Source organism: Trichomycterus rosablanca, chromosome 21, assembly GCF_030014385.1.
Source record: "Trichomycterus rosablanca isolate fTriRos1 chromosome 21, fTriRos1.hap1, whole genome shotgun sequence".
NCBI classification, from domain to species: domain Eukaryota; kingdom Metazoa; phylum Chordata; class Actinopteri; order Siluriformes; family Trichomycteridae; genus Trichomycterus; species Trichomycterus rosablanca.
This window is the reverse complement of record NC_086008.1, coordinates 19,362,477-19,388,496: the sequence shown is the minus strand read 5'-3', so window position 1 is coordinate 19,388,496 and position 26,020 is coordinate 19,362,477. Positions and strand designations below refer to the sequence as shown.

Sequence of the window (26,020 nt, the reverse complement as noted above, 5' to 3'; positions counted from 1 at the left end):
TCATTCGAAAATGGAAGAAATACAAGATCACAGTCAATCACCCTCACTCTGGAGCTCCATGCAAGATCTCACCTGGTGGGGTAAGAATGATTCTGAGAAAGGTGAGGTCAGTCCAGAATTACACAGGAGGAGCTTGTCAATGATCTCAAGGGAGCTGGGAGCAGAGAAATGCTGGATATGACCCCAAGAACACCATCCCCACCGGGCATTTCTCTGCCTCCAAACACGGCGAGTGGAGTTGATGCCAAAGAGCTCAATTTTGGTCTCATCTGACCATATCACATTCTCCCAAGCTTTCTCTGAATCATTCAGGTGTTCATTGGCAAACTTCAGACGGGCCTGTACATGAGCCTTCTTGAGCAGAGGGACTTTGCGGGCACCGCAGGATCTCAATCCATTACGGCGAAGTGTGTTACTAATGGTTTTCTTGGTGACTGTGCTCCCAGCTCCCTTGAGATCATTGACAAGCTCCTCCCGTGTAATTCTGGACTGACCTCACCTTTCTCAGAATCATTCTTACCCCACCAGGTGAGATCTTGCATGGAGCTCCAGAGTGAGGGTGATTGACTGTGATCTTGTATTTCTTCCATTTTCGAATGATCGCACCAACAGTGGTCTCTTTCTCACCAAGCTTCTTGCTGATGGTCTTGTAGCCCATTCCAGCCTTGTGCAGGTCTACAATCTTGTCCCTGACGTCCTTTGATAGCTCTTTGGTCTTGCCCATGGTGGTCGAGAGATTTGAACGGAAGAAACTGATTCTGTGACAGGAGTCTTTTCTACAGGGACAGGACTAATTTGTGTGCCTCATGGGCACATAACCGGTCTGTGGGGGTCAGAATTCTTGCTGGTTGGTAGGGGATCAAATACTTATTTCCCTTAATTAAATACAAATTAATTTATAACTTTTATTTAATATTTTTTTTCTGGATTTGTTGTTGATATTCTGTCTCTCTCTGTTAAAATAAACCTTCCATAAAAATTATAGACTGTTCAAGTCTTTGTAAGGGGGTAAACTTACAAAATCAGCAGGGGATCAAATACTTATTTCCCCCACTGTATATACTGTATGTGTGTATACTGTATATAATACTGTATATAATATATATATATATATATAGCATAATAAAAAAAATTATATATATATATATATACAGTGTATCACAAAAGTGAGTACACCCCTCACATTTCTGCAAATATTTTATTATATCTTTTCATGGGACAACACTATAGAAATAAAACTTGGATATAACTTAGAGTAGTCAGTGTACAACTTGTATAGCAGTGTAGATTTACTGTCTTCTGAAAATAACTCAACACACAGCCATTAATGTCTAAATGGCTGGCAACATAAGTGAGTACACCCCACAGTGAACATGTCCAAATTGTGCCCAAAGTGTCAATATTTTGTGTGACCACCATTATTATCCAGCACTGCCTTAACCCTCCTGGGCATGGAATTCACCAGAGCTGCACAGGTTGCTACTGGAATCCTCTTCCACTCCTCCATGATGACATCACGGAGCTGGTGGATGTTAGACACCTTGAACTCCTCCACCTTCCACTTGAGGATGCGCCACAGGTGCTCAATTGGGTTTAGTCCATCACCTTTACCTTCAGCTTCCTCAGCAAGGCAGTTGTCATCTTGGAGGTTGTGTTTGGGGTCGTTATCCTGTTGGAAAACTGCCATGAGGCCCAGTTTTCGAAGGGAGGGGATAATGCTCTGTTTCAGAATGTCACAATACATGTTGGAATTCATGTTTCCCTCAATGAACTGCAGCTCCCCAGTGCCAGCAACACTCATGCAGCCCAAGACCATGATGCTACCACCACCATGCTTGACTGTAGGCAAGATACAGTTGTCTTGGTACTTCTCACAAGGGCGCCGCCACACATGCTGGACACCATCTGAGCCAAACAAGTTTATCTTGGTCTCGTCAGACCACAGGGCATTCCAGTAATCCATGTTCTTGGACTGCTTGTCTTCAGCAAACTGTTTGCGGGCTTTCTTGTGCGTCAGCTTCCTTCTGGGATGACGACCATGCAGACCGAGTTGATGCAGTGTGCGGCGTATGGTCTGAGCACTGACAGGCTGACCTCCCACGTCTTCAACCTCTGCAGCAATGTTGGCAGCACTCATGTGTCTATTTTTTAAAGCCAACCTCTGGATATGACGCCGAACACGTGGACTCAACTTCTTTGGTCGACCCTGGCGAAGCCTGTTCCGAGTGGAACCTGTCCTGGAAAACCGCTGTATGACCTTGGCCACCATGCTGTAGCTCAGTTTCAGGGTGTTAGCAATCTTCTTATAGCCCAGGCCATCTTTGTGGAGAGCAACAATTCTATTTCTCACATCCTCAGAGAGTTCTTTGCCATGAGGTGCCATGTTGAATATCCAGTGGCCAGTATGAGAGAATTGTACCCAAAACACCAAATTTAACAGCCCTGCCCCCCATTTACACCTGGGACCTTGACACATGACACCAGGGAGGGACAACGACACATTTGGGCACAATTTGGACATGTTCACTGTGGGGTGTACTCACTTATGTTGCCAGCTATTTAGACATTAATGGCTGTGTGTTGAGTTATTTTCAGAAGACAGTAAATCTACACTGCTATACAAGCTGTACACTGACTACTCTAAGTTATATCCAAGTGTCATGTCTATAGTGTTGTCCCATGAAAAGATATAATGAAATATTTGCAAAAATGTGAGGGGTGTACTCACTTTTGTGATACACTGTATATATATATATATATATATATATATATATATATATATATATATATATATATACAGTATATATACAGTATAATGCATTTAATTAAAGCATCTAATCGAATGTGCATGTATGTGTATGTGTATGTACGATATGTATTTATATTATATATAGTTCATAAACATATATAAAATGTAAAATAAATAAATAATAAATAATAAATATATATTAAAGCATCTAGTTGGTTGTGTATATATATATTTATATAACCCTAAACAGTGAACACAAGTGACCCGTTTGCCCAAATAGGAACAACAGTCGCAACAAGAAGTGCCTGAACAATAAATCAGCCCTGAATTACAGATCCATGTTTTGATTATCTGTGTTCATCCAAACACACTCTAATAATTCAGCCACTGTGCTGCTCCTCTACAAAATCTTCACCCCTCCAGCAGGTAAACCCATAATTCCACTCTAGACTCGAACAGAATTACATTCAACCCCCCCCCCCCCCCCAAAAAAAAGACGTTCTCGCCCCTCAGTCCTGCTGCTGCTTCTTTATCCAGATCTCTTCTTTATTCAGGTCAGCTCGTCCGGTTTGTTCCACAACAAGCGCCGCATTGTGGCCCTCGCTCTGTGACTCAGCTTGGCGTTAATGAGGAATGGCTGGCGAGTCGGGCGGCGCCACCGCTCATTCATGCCGCGCCGGATGGCCCGGACCTTGTTGAGGCCCGGCTTTCTGTGCCGCTGTTTATTTGCCCCTGGCGTCGCTGGGCTTCCTGTGTGAAAGCTTCACACTTCACACGGTGGCAGGAAGCCCTGGGTTTGCGTCCGAGCTTTTATTTAGATTTGTTTAGCTCTTTTGTTGCTCATTGAATAAGAGAGTAGAGTTCATCCATACTGAGAAGGGCACCTCCTAGTGGCTAGGCAGACCTACTTAACCCCCGAGTCAATCATGTCTGCGTAGACGCCAGACTGGCCGATAGCACTTGTTATGATTGGGCTACCAGAGGAACCAGTTCAAGACTGTTCAGATAGATGTACTTTACAGTGACAAGTCTAACCACTAACACTGTGTTCTGTGTGTGTGTGTGTGTGTGTGTGTGTGTGTGATCCTAGGGGGTTTCTCCATGGTGTTCTTGGCACGCACCCACAGCGGAGTACGATGTGCCCTGAAGAGGATGTACGTGAACAATGTACCTGACCTGAACATCTTCAAGCGGGAGATTACGATCATGGTAAGCTCCTTATTTGACCATTCCTCCCATGGCTACTCCAACATGTATCTGTTAAACGTCCAGCCAGGCTGGAGGCCCCAGTGCAAGGCTGTTACACTGCTATGCCAAGCTAGTGCCCTAAATGACTTTATTTACCTCACTAATGATGTACACCAGTGCTACATGGTGTATCTTGCTTAACCATCTCTAACTGGTGTTTTTATGGTTACTGGTTTGCTCACCCGCTGTGTTTTCCCAACAGAAAGAGCTCTCGGGCCATAAGAACATCGTGCACTACCTGGACTCCACCATTAATGCAGTGGGAGACAGTGTGTGGGAGGTTCTCATCCTGATGGAGTACTGTAAAGGTGAGGAGCACGCTTCACACCCAAAACACTCGGTACACACTGACCATGAGCTTGTCAGACATAAAACAGACTGACCTCGTTTTTTTTTGTTAGAACTACGGCTCTTTTGACAAGGCTTCAAACTAAGTCTGTGGGAATTTGTGCCCATTTGGTCAAAAGATTTGGTCAACCATTTGTATGGCTGGTTACAAAATTCTTTAGTTGATGTTTCGGTTCATTCCAGAGCTGTTTAGATGGGACTGAGTTCACAGGGTTCACAGGGTCTTCCCTAAACTGTTGCTTCAAATGTAGAGGCATGATAACTGATTTATTACACCTGTATATATTAAAAAATAAAGGCATTATATTCTATTCTATTAGACTCTATTGTATTCTATTCTATTCCATTCTATTCTCTTTAGTTCTATTTTATTACATTTTATTTTATCCAGTTTTATTCTATTCTATTTAATTCAGTTCTGTTCTATTACATTCTATCCTATTCAGTACTATTCTATTTAGTTCTATTTTATCCTGTCCTACTCAGTTCTATTCTATTACATTATATTTCATTTTATCCTAGTCAGTTCTACTCTATTGTCTATCTTTTCTGTTCCATCATACTCTATTCTATTCTTTCTTATCCGGTTCTATTCTATTCTATTCTATTCTATTCTATTCTATTCTATTCTATTCTATTCTATTCTATTCTATTCTCTGATACCCTATTCTGTTTTATCCTTTCTTACCCTGTTCCATTCTATTCTATTACATCCTATTCAATTCTCTTCTATTTTATCATATTCTATTATACCCTATCCTGTTATTTTCTATTCTGTCCTATTCTGTTCTATTCTATTTTGTTCTATTCTATTCTGTTCTGTTCTGTTCTGTTCTGTACTATTCTATTCTATCCTATCCTATCCCATCCCATCCCATCCCATCCCATCCCATCCCATCCTATCCTGCTCTATTTTATTCTTTCTTACCCTGTTCCATTCTGTTCTATTACATCCTATTCAATTCTGTTCTATTTTATCATATTCTATTATACCCTATCCTGTTCTATTCTATTCTATTCTATTCTATTCTATTCTATTCTATTCTATTCTATTCTATTCTTTCTTACCCTGTTCTATTCTGTTCTGTTTTATCCTATACTATTCTATCACTGGAAATCGGCAGCTTTTAGAAATGAAAATGACCCCGGGTGAATGTATGTGTGAACTCAGCATAAGAGAATCTGTAAAGGAAAATATATGTCATCATGGACTCAATAAAGTACCAGGAGGTTTTAAATAGCAGCAGCCTGGCTTTTGAAAGCTTTATACAATTTCAGATGAACATCTTTGCAACAACAAAATATATTTGGTTTAACTGGAGATGATTATTAGGTTTTGGTCTCCTTAAGTGTATCAATGGGCTGAATTCATCCAGGACCGGTCAGCACGCTTGACGTTTTCACGTCGTTTCTTCCTTAGCCGGTCAGGTGGTGAAGCAGATGAACCAGCGGTTGAACAGCGGTTTTACGGAGGCTGAAGTTCTCACCATCTTCTGTGATACCTGTGAGGCCGTGGCCAGACTGCACCAGTGTAAAACGCCGATCCTCCACAGAGACCTGAAGGTACCGCTTATTCTATTTATAAAGCGGAATGATGGCTCGGTGGGTAGCACTGTCGCCTCACAGCAAGAAGGTCCTGGTTTAATCCCCAGGTGGGGCGGTCCGGGTCCTTTCTGTGTAGAGTTTGCATGTTCTCCCGTGTGTGTATGTTTCCTATGGGAGCTCTGGTTTTATTTTGGCACTTGCTAGATTATTTAAGGTAGAATGTTTTAAATATTTGTACACGTCTGATAAGGTGAAATCTGATTCTGTCAGCTGGAAGCAGCTTAAACCGGTTCGTCTTGTCCTCACACAGGTAGAAAACATCCTCCTGAATGACCAAGGGAACTACGTACTGTGTGATTTCGGAAGTGCCACTCATAAACTGCTGCACCCACTCAAAGACGGCGTGAATGCCGTGGAGGACGAGATAAAAAGGTAACCCCATAACCTGTAGGTTCGACCCCCAACCCACGACAGTTCAGCCCGTTTGACTGAGCAGCCAGTCGGTCCTGTTTTAACGAACAGCAGAGTGCAACAAGAGAGAGAACTCGTACAACAAGTGTGACGAGTGTTCAGGTGTTAATGTGTGTGTTTAATGTAACGCGCGAGAGAAATCTCACTGCCTATAGACACCCATCTGACTGGCTGTTCCAGGCTTGTTTATTGTTGAGAAATGTAAACAGTGCACACAGTCATTTCATCTGGTTAGATCAACGTCGGCAATGTGTGTGTTTGTGTGTATATGTGTGTGTGTTTCTATGTGAGTGTGTGTGTGTCTATATATGAGTGTGTCTATATATATATACAGTGCCTTGCAAAAGTATTCAGCCCCCTTGAACTTTTCAACCTTTTGCCACATTTCAGGCTTCAAACATAAAGATATGAAATTGTAATTTTTTGTGAAGAATCAATAACAAGTGCGACACAATCGTGAAGTGGAACGAAATTTATTGGATATTTTAAACTTTTTTTAGAAATAAAAACCTGAAAAGTGGGGCGTGCAATATTATTCAGCCCCTTTACTTTCAGTGCAGCAAACTCACTCCAGAAGTTCAGTGAGGATCTCTGAATGATCCAATGTTGACCTAAATGACTGATGGTGATAAATAGAATCCACCTGTGTGTAATCAAGTCTCCGTATAAATGCACCTGCTCTGTGATAGTCTCAGAGTTCTGTTTAAAGCGCATAGAGCATCATGAAGACCAAGAAACACACCAGGCAGGTCCGAGATACTGTTGTGGAGAAGTTTAAAGCCGGATTTGGATACAAAAAGATTTCCCAAGCTTTAAACATCTCAAGGAGCACTGTGCAAGCGATCATATTGAAATGAAGGGAGTATCAGACCACTGCAAATCTACCAAGACCCGGCCGTCCCTCTAAACTTTCAGCTCAAACAAGGAGAAGACTGATCAGAGATGCAGCCAAGAGGCCCATGATCACTCTGAATGAACTGCAGAGATCTACAGCTGAGGTGGGAGAATCTGTCCATAGGACACAATCAGTCGTACACTGCACAAATCTGGCCTTTATGGAAGAGTGGCAAGAAGAAAGCCATTTCTCAAAGATATCCATAAAAAGTCACCTGGGAGACACACCAAACATGTGGAAGAAGGTGCTCTGGTCAGATGAAACCAAAATCGAACTTTTTGGCCACAATGCAAAACGTTATGTTTGGCATAAAAGCAACACAGCTCATCACCCTGAACACACCATCCCCACTGTCAAACATGGTGGTGGCAGCATCATGGTTTGGGCCTGCTTTTCTTCAGCAGGGACAGGGAAGATGGTTAAAATTGATGGGAAGATGGATGGAGCCAAATACAGGACCATTCTGGAAGAAAACCTGTTGCAGTCTGCAAAAGACCTGAGACTGGGACGGAGATTTATCTTCCAACAAGACAATGATCCAAAACATAAAGCAAAATCTACAATGGAATGGTTCACAAATAAACTTATCCAGGTGAAAATGGCCAAGTCAAAGTCCAGACCTGAATCCCATCGAGAATCTGTGGAAAGAGCTGAAAACTGCTGTTCACAAACGCTCTCCATCCAACCTCACTGAGCTCGAGCTGTTTTGCAAGGAAGAATGGGCAAAAATTTCAGTATCTCGATGTGCAAAACTGATAGAGACATACCCCAAGCGACTTGCAGCTGTAATCGCAGCAAAAGGTGGCGCTACAAAGTATTAACGCAAGGGGGCTGAATAATATTGCACGCCCCACTTTTCAGTTTTTTATTTCTAAAAAAAGTTTAAAATATCCAATAAATTTCGTTCCACTTCACGATTGTGTCCCACTTGTTGTTGATTCTTCACAAAAAATTACAATTTCATATCGTTATGTTTGAAGCCTGAAATGTGGCAAAAGGTTGAAAAGTTCAAGGGGGCTGAATACTTTTGCAAGGCACTGTATGTGTGTGTGTGTGTGTGTGTGTGTGTGTGTGTCCATATATATATATATATATATGTTTGTGTGTATATGTGTGTGTTTCTATGTGAGTATATACAGGGGTTGGACAAAATAACTGAAACACCTGGTTTTAGACCACAATAATTTATTAGTATGGTGTAGGGCCTCCTTTTGCGGCCAATACAGCGTCAGTTCGTCTTGGAAATGACATATACAAGTCCTGCACAGTGGTCAGAGGGATTTTAAGCCATTCTTCTTGCAGGATAGTGGCCAGGTCACTACGTGATGCTGGTGGAGGAAAACGTTTCCTGACTCGCTTCTCCAAAACACCCCAAAGTGGCTCAATAATATTTAGATCTGGTGACTGTGCAGGCCATGGGAGATGTTCAACTTCACTTTCATGTTCATCAAACCAATCTTTCACCAGTCTTGCTGTGTGTATTGGTGCATTGTCATCCTGATACACGGCACCACCATTGGATGCACATGGTCCTCCAGAATGGTTCGGTAGTCCTTGGCAGTGACGCGCCCATCTAGCACAAGTATTGGGCCAAGGGAATGCCATGATATGGCAGCCCAAACCATCACTGATCCACCCCCATGCTTCACTCTGGGCATGCAACAGTCTGGGTGGTACGCTTCTTTGGGGCTTCTCCACACCGTAACTCTCCCGGATGTGGGGAAAACAGTAAAGGTGGACTCATCAGAGAACAATACATGTTTCACATTGTCCAAAGCCCAAGATTTGCGCTCCTTGCACCATTGAAACCGACGTTTGGCATCGGCACGAGTGACCAAAGGTTTGGCTATAGCAGCCCGGCCGTGTATATTGACCCTGTGGAGCTCCCGACGGACAGTTCTGGTGGAAACAGGAGAGTCGAGGTGCACATTTAATTCTGCCGTGATTTGGGCAGCCGTGGTTTTATGTTTTTTGGATACAATCCGGGTTAGCACCCGAACATCCCTTTCAGACAGCTTCCTCTTGCGTCCACAGTTAATCCTGTTGGATGTGGTTTGTCCTTCTTGGTGGTATGCTGACATTACCCTGGATACCGTGGCTCTTGATACATCACAAAGACTTGCTGTCTTGGTCACAGATGCGCCAGCAAGACGTGCACCAACAATTTGTCCTCTTTTGAACTCTGGTATGTCACCCATAATGTTGTGTGCATTGCAATATTTTGAGCAAAACTGTGCTCTTACCCTGCTAATTGAACCTTCACACTCTGCTCTTACTGGTGCAATGTGCAATTAATGAAGATTGGCCACCAGACTGGTCCAATTTAGCCATGAAACCTCCCACACTAAAATGACAGGTGTTTCAGTTATTTTGTCCAACCCCTGTATATATGTGTGTGTGTGTGTGTGTGTCCATATGTATATATACAGTGTATCACAAAAGTGAGTACACCCCTCACATTTCTGCAAATATTTCATTATATCTTTTCATGGGACAACACTATAGACATGAAACTTGGATATAACTTAGAGTAGTCAGTGTACAGCTTGTATAGCAGTGTAGATTTACTGTCTTCTGAAAATAACTCAACACACAGCCATTAATGTCTAAATAGCTGCAACATAAGTGAGTACACCCCACAGTGAACATGTCCAAATTGTGCCCAAATGTGTCGTTGTCCCTCCCTGGTGTCATGTGTCAAGGTCCCAGGTGTAAATGGGGAGCAGGGCTGTTAAATTAGGTGTTTTGGGTACAATTCTCTCATACTGGCCACTGGATATTCAACATGGCACCTCATGGCAAAGAACTCTCTGAGGATGTGAGAAATAGAATTGTTGCTCTCCACAAAGATGGCCTGGGCTATAAGAAGATTGCTAACACCCTGAAACTGAGCTACAGCATGGTGGCCAAGGTCATACAGCGGTTTTCCAGGACAGGTTCCACTCGGAACAGGCTTCGCCAGGGTCGACCAAAGAAGTCGAGTCCACGTGTTCGGCGTCATATCCAGAGGTTGGCTTTAAAAAATAGACACATGAGTGCTGCCAGCATCGCTGCAGAGGTTGAAGACGTGGGAGGTCAGCCTGTCAGTGCTCAGACCATACGCCGCACACTGCATCAACTCGGTCTGCATGGTCGTCATCCCAGAAGGAAGCTGACGCACAAGAAAGCCAGCAAACAGTTTGCTGAAGACAAGCAGTCCAAGAACATGGATTACTGGAATGCCCTGTGGTCTGACGAGACCAAGATAAACTTGTTTGGCTCAGATGGTGTCCAGCATGTGTGGCGGCGCCCTGGTGAGAAGTACCAAGACAACTGTATCTTGCCTACAGTCAAGCATGGTGGTGGTAGCATCATGGTCTTGGGCTGCATGAGTGTTGCTGGAACTGGGGAGCTGCAGTTCATTGAGGGAAACATGAATTCCAACATGTACTGTGACATTCTGAAACAGAGCATGATCCCCCCCTTCGAAAACTGGGCCTCATGGCAGTTTTCCAACAGGATAACGACCCCAAACACAACCTCCAAGATGACAACTGCCTTGCTGAGGAAGCTGAAGGTAAAGGTGATGGACTAAACCCAATTGAGCACCTGTGGCGCATCCTCAAGTGGAAGGTGGAGGAGTTCAAGGTGTCTAACATCCACCAGCTCCGTGATGTCATCATGGAGGAGTGGAAGAGGATTCCAGTAGCAACCAGTGCAGCTCTGGTGAATTCCATGCCCAGGAGGGTTAAGGCAGTGCTGGATAATAATGGTGGTCACACAAAATATTGACACTTTGGGCACAATTTGGACATGTTCACTGTGGGGTGTACTCACTTATGTTGCAGCTATTTAGACATTAATGGCTGTGTGTTGAGTTATTTTCAGAAGACAGTAAATCTACACTGCTATACAAGCTGTACACTGACTACTCTAAGTTATATCCAAGTTTCATGTCTATAGTGTTGTCCCATGAAAAGATATAATAAAATATTTGCAGAAATGTGAGGGGTGTACTCACTTTTGTGATACACTGTATATATAGACACACACACTCGCATAGAAACATACACACACACATATACACATATATACACACCCACACCCACACACATATATACAGTATATATACTCACATAGAAACACACACATATACACACAAACATATATATATTTATGTGTGTGTGTGTATTTCTGTGTGTGTGTGTGACCCCTCGAACGGTAGACGTAGCTCAGGTGTGCCCGCATTGTCGCTGAATGGGTATTCCATCACTGACTGTGATCTCTGACCCTGTCTCTTCTCTGGGTGCAGGTACACGACCCTGTCCTATCGAGCCCCAGAGATGATCAACTTGTACCAAGGGAAAGCCATCACCACTAAGGCTGATATCTGGGTAAGTACACGTAATACACACAATAATACACACCTACACAAATCTACACACAGATGTTCGGTCAGACGTGTAGCTCCGTCCCCTGGGCCAAACCGGTTAACGTTTAGTGTCCAGAAACATCAGGATGGACCAGACCTTGGTCTTGTCTGCGGTTCTTTATGGACGTGAAAGCTGGACGCCTTTGAGCTTTGCCGTCCAAGGTCTTCTCAAACAGCACCAAACCAATGGATCCTGGATCAAATGGAACATCTGATCCAGGATCCATTGGTTTTGGTGCTGGAGAAGACGTTTGAGAAGACCTTGGACGGCAAAGTAGACGAAGTTCAGAGGCTTTCATGATGATTCATTTGATCCAGGATCCACTGGTTTCTACTGGTTTGAGAGCCCGACCAGCAAGCGTTATATAGAAGCTAGAAAATGTTACATGTGGTGAGCCGAGGCTCGGCGTCCTCTAGGAAGAAGAACCGAGACCTTTCGGTTCCTCAGCTGCCTTCTAATCATGTCAGAGCAGCCTGGAGAAGAAGAGGAAATACTCGACACTGTTTCCTGTCAGGTTTTCTTTCCTTCTTCTGATCGCTGAAAATAGAACGAATTGAGTTTCTGTGCACAAGCAGCTGCTACTAATCTAGAAAAAAATGACAAATAATAATGCACTGTAATACTGTATGACCAGAAGTATGTGGACACGTCTAATTATTGACTTCAGGGCTTGTAGAAGGACTTTTTCTTACAAATCAAGGTCCATAAAGATGACCACCATTGGTGTGGAGGAACTGGTGAACTGGTGGCCTGCACAGAGCCCTGACCCCAACCTCTTTTAATTCTATCTGTGCTTTGGAACAGGCGTCACGATGGTAGCACTGTCGCCTCGTAGCAAGAAGGTCCTGGGTTCGATTCCTAGGTGAAGTGGTTCGGGTGGAGTTTGCATGTTCTCCCTGTGCATCTGTGGGTTTTCTCCAGGTGACATGCAAGTGACATGCAGATGCCCTCCCCTATGCAACCCTCTTATTTCTATCCGGGCTTGGGACCAGCGCTAAGAGAGCACCAATAAGTGCACCTCCCAATGGCTAGGCTGTTCTGGACACCCCTTGGACTTTAGCCAATCAGGTCCAAGCACATCCATGCAGAGCATCGAATGGCCGATATGTTGGCTGGTGTTCGAACCCTGGATCCCAGGTCCCAGATCTCAGAAGCATATTGTTTGATGTCCAGTCTCTCCCCTGTGTTTCTCTCAGGCGCTCGGATGCTTGTTGTACAAGCTGTGTTTCTTCACGCTCCCGTTCGGGGAGAGTCAGGTCGCCATATGTGATGGAATCTTCAGCGTTCCAGATAGCTCGAAGTTTTCCTCCAAGCTGCACTGTCTGATCAGTAAGTACCGACATGCACACCACAATATTCTCTCTCTCTACACACACACACACACACACACACACACACACACGTGCTTTTATAGACGGGTTTGATCATCTGGTTGCCCTGTGATGGACTGATGATTTGTCTGGGGGTTTTCTGCATTTTCCCCTAATGAATCAGACCCACCGCGACCCTGATCAGGGTAAAGCGGTGGTAAAACCATGAATGAATGAACAAAAGGTGTAAGGGTCGGTTTTATGGTAAAATTTCCTTATGCACTGCTGCCACCTGGTGGTCGTTTACTGACACTGCAGCTACATTCACGCTTCGACCACTATACGGTCAAAAGTATTTGGACACCAAGAGCTTGTCTGACAAATGTTACTTTTGGATGATGTTTATGTTGGTTATCTGAACATCTGCCAGGTTAAGGTACTGGACTAGTAATCGGAAGGTTGTCAGTTCAAGCCCCACCTTTGCCAGGTTGCCGCTGTCGGGCTCTAGAGCAAGTACTGTGTTACCGGATTTTTATTCCTTATTAATGATTTTAAACTTTACACCTATATACATCAGCCTAGTGTGACTGTCACCCAGAGGGACAGTGGTAGCCTAGTGAGTAGAGCCGCTGTTGGACCCTTGAGCGAGGCCCTTTCAATGGCCCCCAGCTTCCAAATGAGCTGGGATATATGGAAATATAATTTCACTGTACTGTACACGTGTATCTGTATATATGACAAATAAAGTCCTTCTTCTTAGGTAAACATGGAACAGTGGTCTTTTGCCAAGGTTAATAAGAAAACCTGGATTTTCCTTTATAATTTTAACCCTAACCTTAAGAGTGCCTTAATTGCTGAGCTATTCATAGTGGTGGACTTGTAATCAGAAGGTTGCTGGTTTAAGCCTCGGCATCTCCACGTCAGACTCACTGCGACCCTGACCAGGGTAAAGCGACGGTAAAACCATGACTGAATGAACAAACAATAAATAAAACAAACCAGTGAGGTTGTGTTTTATGGTAAAATTTCCTTATGCACTGCTGCCACCTGGTGGTCGTTTACTGACACTGCATCTACATTCACACTTCAATCCACAGACTCAAGTACTCGACCGCTGCTCCACCCGTGCGCCCCTACAGGCAGTCGTAACTGCTAAAATGAAATTAATATGATCAAAGATACTGAATTAACCTGCAGGTTTAATACTAATGAACTCTGTTTGTTTCCTCTCTGTATTTATTTTAAACTGAAGGGTTCATGTTAGAGCCCGATCAGGAGAAACGACCCGACATCTACCAGGTCTCTTATTTCGCCTTCAGACTCGCCGGAAAGGAGTGTCCAGTGCCAAATCTATTCGTAAGTCCTTTTAAAACCTGTACGGCTGTGCTCGATTAGATTGGCAGGTCACATGCAATGCTGAAGTAGTGATACGATTGTGAATGTTTGGCTGTGTGTTGGGCAGAACTCCTCCATCCTCACCTCGCTTCCAGAGCCACTGAAGGCCAGTGACATCGCTGCTAAGAAGAGCCAGACGAAGGCCAGGTACGTGCGGAACGTCCACTATTAGGTCGAGCTTGTTTGGGATGAAATAAATGTAGCGGACTGTGCGGTTAGATTTGTGAGCTCAAGTCTTTACGGTCGATGATTGGCTCGTTCGAGGGTGGAAATATGGAAGGGGATTTCGGCCAATATAGCACAATATAATGGACATCAGTGCGTGTACGGATCTCCATACGAACCCTCCTCGTGCAGGTGAAAAGAAGTGGTCAGCTACTGTGTACCTCAGCCAGAATACGGTCAGGATTCTGTCAGTCAGGAATAAAGGTCGACTAGACTGGGAGGAAAATTAAGAGACATAAAACTAATCATTTTGCTGATTAATGATTGATAATTAAGAGATTTCTCCATCTGCCGCAGGATAACGGAGTCCGTCGGCCCCACCGAAACCTCCATCGCTCCGAGACAAAGACCCAAAGCTGCCAACAGCAACGTGATGCCACTGCCCAACTCGGTGACCCCTGTGAAGATGAACGTCTCGTCTGGAGCGGTCAGCAACGGCCAGAAAGGTTGGTTTCCTTTTTATTCATCATTATAAGACAACCACATTTTAACACCAGCCAGTGTGACACACACACACACACACACACACACACAGATCAGTGTGATCAGAAGTGTTCCGTGCCCTGGACTTCCTCTCACCTGTAACGTGTTGTTGTGTGTTTGTTGTTTTTCCTTGTGTTTGTGCAGCAGCTCCGGGTGACGCGCAGCCGGCGGCCGTGCAGATGCAGAGCAGCAGTCAGCACAACAGAGTCTTACAGCAGCTGCAGCCGGGAGACCTGAGACTGCAACAGCTGCATCAACAGCAGCAGCAACAAAACCTGCAGCACCAGCACCAGATCAACGCCCAACACATGCAGTACCTGCAGGTAATATAGAACAGCTGGGGATACGAATCGTTCACATTGTACCATGCCTCTGGAACCGAGAGGGTCATGGACTTTACTCCTCAAGAGCTGGGATTTGAACCTACAACCTACCTGTTGGTAGCCCAATTCAAGCTGAGGGTCAGAAGTATATATATATAGGGAAAGGGTTAAGGGTCTTGCTTAATAATGGCTTCATGGCAGAGCTGGGATTCAAACTTATAACCTGTCAATTGATAGCCCAAAGCTCTACTCACTAGGTCACCACTGTCCCTGTTCCGGTTTGTAGTCCAGTATCCAATCCAGTCCAGTTCTCTGGTGGTTCGTATTAATGTAATGCCACTCAGGTGCAGACAGGTGGCGCTGTGGTCTGTATGATTGGAGAACAGAGTGACTGTGGGAGCCCAGCAGGTGGTCACTCAGTCAATGGGCTAGAAGACCCAACACAGCTGTCTGTCTCTGTCTGGTTGTGACCGGGTCACGTGTGTGTTCGGCTCCATTTATTCATCTAGTGCTGGCATGCGGTAACACTCAGTCCTTCTGTCACTGACTGAACCAAGAGTTCTGTTCTGTAGTGTCAGGAGTTCACACTGTATGGACGAAAGTATTGGGACGCCCCTTCTGTTTTTATGTGTTTCAGCCACAACAACCTTTATAATCTGTAAAGGCATTAAATAAATAAATACATTAAACTGGGTCTTATTTTTATTAATCATAATACAGTAGATAACCACATTTTAAAACCTGTGAGTTAGTAAATAAATAAATATATATGTATATATGGGGTCTAATTTTTATTCATCATCATAATAGACAACCACATTAAAAATCTGTAAAAGTCAGTAAATATAGAAATAAATAAATATTTTTATTTATGAGAATAGACTACCACTTTTAAAAACCTGTAAAGGTCAGTAAATAAATAATAAATAAATAAAATGGGGTCTAATTTTTATCTATCATAATAAACAACCACATTGTATTACCTGCAAAGGTTAGTAAATAAATAAATAAGTAAATAAAATAGGATCTAATTTTTATTTATTATAATAGACAACAATCTTTATAACCCGTAAAAGTCAGTAAATAATAAACAAATAAAATGGGGTCTAATTTTTATTTATTATTATAAAAGACAACCACATTTTTAAACATGTAAGTCAGTACATAAACAAATAAATAAAAATATTATGAAATAAATATTTTTATTCATCTTCTGAATAAACGATCACATAAAAAAAAAAAAAAATGTAAAAGTCAGTAAGTAAGTAAATAAATAAAAACATAAATAAATATGTATATATAAATTACATATGGGTCTTTAATTAAATTTTTTATTCTGTATAATATACAACCACATATTAAAACCTGTAAAAGTCAGTAAATAATAAATAAATAAAAAGGGGTCTCATTTTGATTCATCATCATCATAGACGACCACATTTTAAAACCTGTAAAAGTCAATAAATACTTTAATAAATAAATTAATAAATGGGGTCTCATTTTAAATCATCATCATAGTAGACCACAATAAATATTTTTATTCATGCATTATTGAAATGGACAGTCAGTAAATAAATAAATAAAAAGGGTCTATTTTTTATTCATCATAAAAGACAACCATATTTTATAACCTGTAAAAGTTGCTAGCAGGTGTAATAAATCAGTTATATAGAAGGAAGTGATAAGTAACAGTGGAGGCTGTTAAGGCAGCGAAGGGCTGCAAATACATATGAGGTTTTGACCCACTTTCAATGTAGTGTATGAGCTATAACACACACATGAACACTAATTCCACTAATTTTCTCTCTTTTTGTCCCTGTTTGTCTCTCCAGTACCAGACCATACAGCAGCAGCAGCAGCAGCAGCAGGTGCTTCAGCATCAGATTCTGATGCAGCAGTCCATGTACAACCAACAGCAGCAGCAGCAGCAGCATTACGCAGCTCTGGTGAGCACACACACACACACACACACACACACACACACACACACACACTTAAATAGTGTCTACACTGTAATAATGTTACTTATGAGCATTACAGGCTCAGTCTAATTACAGTAGCAGCATGTCATTTGATATATAGCTGGTTTGACAGAGACTTTGGCTGTTTATATTTAAATTCTATTCATTAGGGCCTTGCTTAGGGGTGGTGGGGCTTGAACCAGCGACCTTCTGATTACTGGTCTAGTACCTTAACCACTGTGGAAGTCTGTGTTAAATAATCAAAGTAGATTTTTTTATATAGTTGTTTGATTATAAAATGTACAATTACAATTATGACCAAATACACTGAGGGCCAACATGGTCTCAGGAGCCCAACAGTTGTAATTTGGTGGTGGTGGTGCTTGAACCTGCAGCACCAGCAACTTTCTGATTATTACCCCAGTACTGTAACCACTGAGCTACCACTATCCCTAAATACAAAAAAGGTGTGTCCACATACTTTTGGCTATATTGTGTGGCCTCCGTTTGAACACTTGCCTCCAATCTGAATGAATCTGTGTGTTCTGCACATAAATATAGGTTAATATATTTCTATTTGATACTCATCGTTCTCTTTAAGAAAAGTCGGTTGGATTGGCACCTCTCCGCCTCCAATGCTAATTTGGCTGCGCGCACGGCGTGCAAAAGCTCTCCGTGCCAAACGGTTTCCGAGTCCAAGTCGATGCCAGTCGGTCGCATCCGTCGGTAAATCCTCCAAAACGTATTTACGCTAAACACGAAGGTGCCGCCACCAGACTCGCTCCAAATACGTAACGTCAAGGCGGCGCAATTTTTAGCTCATTTTCCAGCGAATGGTTACCATCTGTTTAATTTCAGATGCAATCTGCTCCGCGCAGAGCCATCGGGGGGATCGGGCGGGGGGAGGGTGGGGGGGTGAAATCGACCGATTCTCTGTGTTAAATCGTAACATATGAAGCAATTATACAGCAGGGAAAATCTGAGCAGTTATCTGTCGCTCCCTCGCTGTCTTCATGTCCTCAGTGGTCACCCCGGGTCAGAACGGGACGGGCGTGTTTCTTTCTTTTTTCAATAAACGCGCAACGTGGGAGGACGATGCTGGATACTTAACACAACAAACAAACACACAAACAAATGATTGCACTTTTTTTTCTCTGCGTCAGGTGCATCAGTATCAGCAGCAGTGTGCTCCCGCCCAGCCGGTCCCCTTCATCTCCCCTCTGGAGTTCCAGGTTCCTCTGAGCTCGTATAACTCTGCTGGACCTTCACCTGTCGATCCCTCCCACAACACCAGGTACGGACATCCACCCACACCCGGATATCCAAAGTATTTCATCATTCGTGTAATTATCACTACGAATGAGCATTTTAGGACCTGGTTAATATCTCAATTCAGGATGTGCGATCCAGGGTTTGAATCTCGGCTGTGCTATCAGCCGGTCAGGTGTCTGCATGGACATTATTGTCTAATGTTTGTCTGGAGGTGCACTTATCAGTGCGCTCTCAGTGCCGGTCACAATCCAGATACACATAGGAGGGTCAAGTCAGGAAGGTGTGTGTTGTGTAACAAGGGTCACAGGAGGCCAAACAATATAAAATTGTACTTAATTATTTTTTTCCCCGCCTGCTCCCGTTTATATTTAGGGTTCGCCACATCTGGATCTGGTCTTTATACCAGACTTGGCACAGTTTTTTATGCCAGATGCCCTTCCTGACACTTCCTCCTATTTCTATCCAGGCTTGGGACCTGCACTAGGAGCGCACCTCCCTAACGACTGTTATATATACAATAATAACAATAATAGTAATAATAACAACAATAATAATAATAATACTAACAGTAATAATAGTAATAACAGTAATAATAATAATAACAGTTAAAAAAGAATAATAATAATGGTTATAATAATAATATAAAAAATAATAATAATTATTATAATAATAAGGGTAACAGAAATAATAATAACAGCATTATTAACAATAATAATAATAACAGTAATAATAAAATAATAATAATAATAATAATAACAGGAGTAATAATAATAATAAAAGTAATAATAATGATAATAATAGTAATAAAAAAAATAATAAAGATAATAGTTATAATATAAAAAATAATAATATTGATAATAGTTATAATATGGTTATAATAATAACCAAAATAATAAAAATAATGATAATAATAATAGTAAAAAAAAATATTAACAGTAGTAGTAATAATAATAATAATAATTGTTATAATAATAGTAGTAATATATCAAAAATAATAATAATTATAATATGGTTATAATAATAATAGTAAAATAATAATAATATTAATAATAATAAGGGTAACGGGAATAATAATAACAGCATTATTAACAATAATACTAATAATGATAATAACAATAATAATAATAATAATAATAACGGTGATAATAATAATAATTGTATCCTCTTGTCGACTGTAGAACGTCTGTGCCCAGTTCAGAGCTGCTCCAGAGTCCCACGCTCCACCCGGTCAGTAACCCACCTGACATGTCTCACTGGAACCCATTCGGCGAGGACAACTTCTCCAAGCTGACCGAAGAAGAGCTGCTGGACCGAGAGTTCGATCTTCTGCGAGCAAGTAAGTCTTACAAACCGCTTCTCTGCTCTTCTCCTGGTTTGAGTTGGTGGCTGAAAATCGCGTTCTGTCTCTCTCTCTCTTCAGCAGATAAACGTGGGGAGAGAACGACAGGCGTGGAGCCCGGCGGTACGACCCTGCTGCCCGAGGACCCGTTCGGCTCGGTGCCCTTTGTGGCCAGTGCAGGCAAGTTCTAGCTGCCCCATCCTGAACACAGATTGATTATCCCCATCCCCCCCCCCCCACCCCAGCCTCCCGCGACACCTTTTATTCCGTTTGGATTAACGCCAGTCATTTCTGAAGCCGGGACTGAGACGGGCGCCGAGGCGGCCGATGAGACTCGGAAGGGGTGATGATCTCGACCAGATTTGCCGTGTACATGCAGCACGCGGTAAACAAACGCGGTACGGCGGTACTTAGCAATAGAACTATTAGAGGCTTTTGATTAGGAACTAGACAGTATTTATTACTATATATAATAGGGACGCCCCTTTTAATTACTGAATTCATGTGTTTCAGCTACAGCAATTCCTAACAGGTTCCGAATGTGCAGCAACAGTTTAGGGAAGGCCTTTCCTGTTCCAGCAAGCTTTATAAGATGAAGTTATGGTTCATTCCGGAGCTGTTCAGTTGGGGTTGAGGTCAGGGCTCTGTGCACGTCATGCAGGGCATGACGTGCACAGAGCCCTGACCTCAACCCCAACTGAACAGCTCCGGAATGAACTGTAGGCTTTTTTCTGAGCAAGATTTTGAAGGCTGCTGTGGGAATTTGTGCCCATTTGTATCAAAAGAGATGGCCTTCTGTTAATCTAGCTGAAAGGTCACACACCGGACGTCCGACATGCTCACGTTCACGCGTCCGGTTACTTTTCACACACGTAGAAGCGTGTGTGAAAATAAATCATTCTCGAGCGAACTGATTCTTTTCGGTCTCAATTAGCTCCGTCTTCGTACCCGACGTGGACGTCGTGGTGAAAGCCAGGATTTCTCAGGTACACGCTCGTGGATCTCACTCGCTTAAAGCGCTTCCAGAGATCTTCATAAGCCCGGGTGCCAATTTCTCACTAATCACAAGTTTCCTCTCCAGTGTTAGAATTGGCTCGGGTTCACTCGTTCAGCCGCGTTCGTATTTTTTTTTTGGGATTACTTTGTGAACTGTGAAGATACTTCGAGTTGCCAATTTACGGGAACGTTGGCAGGTTCGATTGATTAGTGAGGGTGAGTTCCGATGCAGTCCTCATTTTTTTTCGTCCCCCCCCCCTTTTAACGTGATGCTTTGCTGCTAGTACGTTTGTCTCGTAGAACCAGGCTGTGTCTGAGAATGTATGTGTGGACCTTTGTTTGTTTTGTTAATAGGGTGGGTATATTGCTGCTCACGCCCCCTCCGAACCCTTTTTCAGCCGTGCACTCGGCACAGGCGCCTCTCTATCTGCTAACCAGGGTCCTCGCGCAGCGTTTGAAGACCCCACCCACATAGTCCGGTCATCCCGCCCTAGCAGAGACGCTAGAGTCTGCTGCTCTGCACTGCCAGTTATGCCCGCTAGATGGAGTTCAGAATCTCGGCGATAGTGTGCTAGCGGAATGTCCCGCTGCGCCACCGGGACGCCCACACGAATGTGTATCTTTCTGTATGTTCTCCACGCGTCTGTGTGGGTTTCCTCCAACAGTCCAAAGACGTGCAAGTGAGGTGAATTGGAGATAGAAAATTGTCCATGACCATGACTGTGTTTGACATTGTGTAACCTGTCCTGTCAGGAATGTAACCAGAGTGTGTAAAACGTGACGTTTATCTCTAATTGATCTAATATTCTTTGGTTAGGGCTGCAGGTTAAGAAGCACTGCGCTACAGTGTAAGCACAAGTGCTTCGATTTACATTTGCATGATTATTTTAAAGGTAAGTCGACCATAATGCTACCAGTCTGCTTGTTCCTGTGTTGTTTTGTCGCTTCATTATAAACGTTCTGTAGTGGATAAAGATAAAGACAGCCATTCTCATTCTCAGAAACATCTTGGTTCAATGGGACACGGTGGGTAGTAAGATCGAATCGAATCGAATCGAATCTGAGCCATATTTAACACTCTGCGTAAGAACAAAAAACCTTCTGTTACACGTCTAAGAGCACATAATAAAGGGCTGCGTGTTTGCTTCATCGTTTTCGACCTTGACAGACGGAGCGTTAATTAAGGGAGTCGTTTATTATAGCCTAGACATCATGGTCAGATTCGAACCCTCAGGCCCGAGTGACAAACTCAGTGCTAATGCTTACAGTGTTAAGCCTGTAGGATCAGGATTTTGCCCATGAGTAGCTAGTTTAACTCGTAACTAACCAGGTACTGCATATGTTGTATTGTAGCACAATAATAATAATAATAATATGAGCAGGTGAATGGGATGCGTGATGGGATGCTTCTTAGGCCAAATATTCATTATTATAGAGCAAGCAAGTATAGCAACTGTAGGCTTTTTTATATATTTATACATAGATATACATAGATGCGTTTAAGTTGACAGTGTTTAAAGTGTTCTGTTCCTATAAAACATGAATGTAAATGCTCATGTATTAAAATGTATCATTCATGTGTATATCAACTGCTAATGATGAATAAAACTATCCAAAAGCAACACACTTTTGTGGATTTTATTATAGAGGGTGATGATTGCTGTAGCATCGCTGCTCAAGGCCGTAGCCATGGGTGTTGGGGTGGGGGGGGGTTGTCACCAAATGTGCAGGGGTGTCGGGAGCACTGGCGGATCCTAGCGGTAATCAAAGCTGGTGAATTTAATTGAACGTTTCTTTATAATTTTTACATCATTATATTGGGGGGGGGAGGGGCATTTAAAGCATATCTGAATATTTGGGATGGGGGCACATGTCCCCTCTGATATATTTTGCTAAGGCTTTTCCTGAGGAGTTCTACTCTATGACATAAACATGATGTTTTAATCATGAGCATGGCTGTCTTTATCTCGTATACAAGAGCATTAGTTAGAAACGCCCCCCGATTTCCCTGTTAGTTCAGGTTTGTCACAATCAGTGTCCATATATTATTACACACATCACACCTAGATTACGCTGATTACTATTCCAGTTACCCCAATGTCAAGATCAGCTAGGCTTGGCTTCAAGCTCCTTTTCACCAAGTTCTATAGGAGCACTATCTCAGTCTGTGATATAAATATAAAACACAGCCATTCCCAAGGCTCAGGGACTCCATAGAACCACAGTAAGAGCCCTCTCCCATGGCACATGACCCATCCAGTAAGTCAGGCATAAAGTTATACGTTTATTACACCTGTTAGCAACTGTTGTGGCTGAAACACACACATTGAATAATTAGAAGGGGTGTCCCAATACTTTTGTCTGTATAGTATATGTGGCTTATTATAAAGTGTGATATACGTGAGAGCGTTCCGTCAAGCAAGAAAGGGAAAAAAGAAGCTGCTAGCACACCTACAGCGACTGGTGACGCCAACTGGTGAGTTTTTTTGGTAATGGGTTTGAAGTTCTGCTGCTTTTCTTGTGTGTGGGGTTTCTTCATATACACTTACTACAGCCGTATATATCATACTATACACTTACTACAGCCTTATATATCATACTATACACTTACTACAGCCGTATATATCATACTATACACTTACTACAGCCTTATATATCATACTATACACACACTTACTATAGCCTTATATATCATACTATACACTTACTACAGCCGTATATATCATACTATACACTTACTACAGCCGTATATATCATACTATACACTTACTACAGCCGTATATATCATACTATACACTTACTACAGCCGTATATATCACACTATACACTTACTACAGCCGTATATATCATACTATACACTTACTACAGCCGTATATATCATACTATACACTTACTACAGCCTTATACTGTATATCATACTATACACTTACTACAGCCGTATATATCATACTATACACTTACTACAGCCTTATATATCATACTATACACTTACTACAGCCTTATATATATCATACTATACACTTACTACAGCCTTATACTGTATATCATACTATACACTTACTACAGCCTTATATATCATACTATACACTTACTATAGACTTATATATCATACTATACACTTACTACAGCCTTATATATCATACTATACACTTACTATAGTTTTATATATCATACTATACACTTACTATAGCCTTATATATCATACTATACACTTACTACAGCCTTATACTGTATATCATACTATACACTTACTATAACCTTATATATCATACTATACACTTACTATAGCCTTATATATCATACTATACACTTACTATATTATATATCATACTATACTTACTATAGCCTTATACTGTATATCATACTATACACTTACTATAACCTTATATATCATACTATACACTTACTATAGCCTTATATATCATACTATACACTTACTATAGCCTTATATATCATACTATACACTTACTACAGCCTTATACTGTATATCATACTATACACTTACTATAACCTTATATATCATACTATACACTTACTATAGCCTTATATATCATACTATACACTTACTATAGCCTTATATATCATACTATACACTTACTACAGCCTTATACTGTATATCGTACTATACACTTACTATAGCCTTATATATCATACTATACACTTACTACAGCCTTATACTGTATATCATACTATACACTTACTATAACCTTATATATCATACTATACACTTACTATAGCCTTATATATCATACTATACACTTACTATAGCCTTATATATCGCACTATACGCTTATATAGCCTTATATATAATACTATACACTTACTACAGCCTTATACTGTATATCATACTATACACTTACTATAACCTTATATATCATACTAGACACTTACTATAACCTTATATATCATACTATACACTTACTATAGCCTTATATATCGCACTATACGCTTATATAGCCTTATATATAATACTATACACTTACTACAGCCTTATATAGCTTATATTGCCTTATATATCGTACTATACACTTACTACAGCCTTATATATCATACTATACACTTACTACAGCCTTATATATCATATTATACACTTACTATAGACTTATATATCATACTATACACTTACTATATATCATACTATACACTTACTATAGCCTTATATATCGCACTATGCTTACTATAGCCTTATATATCATACTATACACTTACTATAGCCTTATATATCGCACTATACACTTATATAGCCTTATATATCATATTATACACTTACTATAGACTTATATATCATACTATACACTTACTATAGCCTTATATATCATACTATACTTACTATAGCCTTATATATCATACTATACACTTACTATAGCCTTATATATCGCACTATACGCTTATATAGGCTTATATATCGCACTATACGCTTATATAGCCTTATATATCATACTATACACTCACTATAGCCTTATATATCATACTATACACTTACTATAGCCTTATATATCGCACTATATGCTTACATAGCCTTATATATCATACTATACACTTACTATAGACTTATATATCATACTATACACTTACTATAGCCTTATATATCGCACTATACTATGCGATATATAGCCTTATATATCATACTATACACTTACTATAGCCTTATATATCATACTATACACTTACTATAGTTTTATATATCGCACTATACTTACTATAGCCTTATATATCGCACTATACGCTTATATAGCCTTATGTATCGCACTATACGCTTATATAGCCTTATATATCATACTATACACTTACTATAGCCTTATATATCGCACTATACTTACTATAGCCTTATATATCATACTATACACTTACTATAGCCTTATATATCGCACTATACTTACTATAGCCTTATATATCATACTATACACTTACTATAGCCTTATATATATCATACTATACACTTACTATAGCTTTATATATCATACTATACACTTACTACAGCCTTATATAGCTTATATTGCCTTATATATCATACTATACACTTACTACAGCCTTATACAGTATATCAT

The 26,020-nt window shown here is 41.4% G+C and overlaps 1 protein-coding gene across 2 annotated transcripts in view; it reads left to right on the top strand.

Moving 5' to 3' along the window:
- The window catches only part of bmp2k (BMP2 inducible kinase), a 60,194-nt gene that overhangs the window by 23,456 nt on the left and 10,718 nt on the right, over positions 1 to 26,020 (top strand). Inside the window, exons 2-15 of one of the 2 annotated variants that reach the window (XM_063017943.1) lie at positions 3,840 to 3,958; positions 4,200 to 4,305; positions 5,766 to 5,908; positions 6,201 to 6,322; positions 11,548 to 11,629; positions 12,865 to 12,997; positions 14,231 to 14,334; positions 14,441 to 14,520; positions 14,896 to 15,044; positions 15,226 to 15,404; positions 17,237 to 17,350; positions 18,529 to 18,659; positions 19,816 to 19,973; positions 20,061 to 20,156. In XM_063017943.1, the coding sequence (XP_062874013.1) occupies positions 3,840 to 3,958; positions 4,200 to 4,305; positions 5,766 to 5,908; positions 6,201 to 6,322; positions 11,548 to 11,629; positions 12,865 to 12,997; positions 14,231 to 14,334; positions 14,441 to 14,520; positions 14,896 to 15,044; positions 15,226 to 15,404; positions 17,237 to 17,350; positions 18,529 to 18,659; positions 19,816 to 19,973; positions 20,061 to 20,156 (1,716 nt within the window). Of the gene's footprint in view, positions 1 to 3,839; positions 3,959 to 4,199; positions 4,306 to 5,765; positions 5,909 to 6,200; positions 6,323 to 11,547; positions 11,630 to 12,864; positions 12,998 to 14,230; positions 14,335 to 14,440; positions 14,521 to 14,895; positions 15,045 to 15,225; positions 15,405 to 17,236; positions 17,351 to 18,528; positions 18,660 to 19,815; positions 19,974 to 20,057; positions 20,157 to 26,020 lie in introns of both variants that reach the window. The other variant, XM_063017942.1, reaches the window with a different exon arrangement.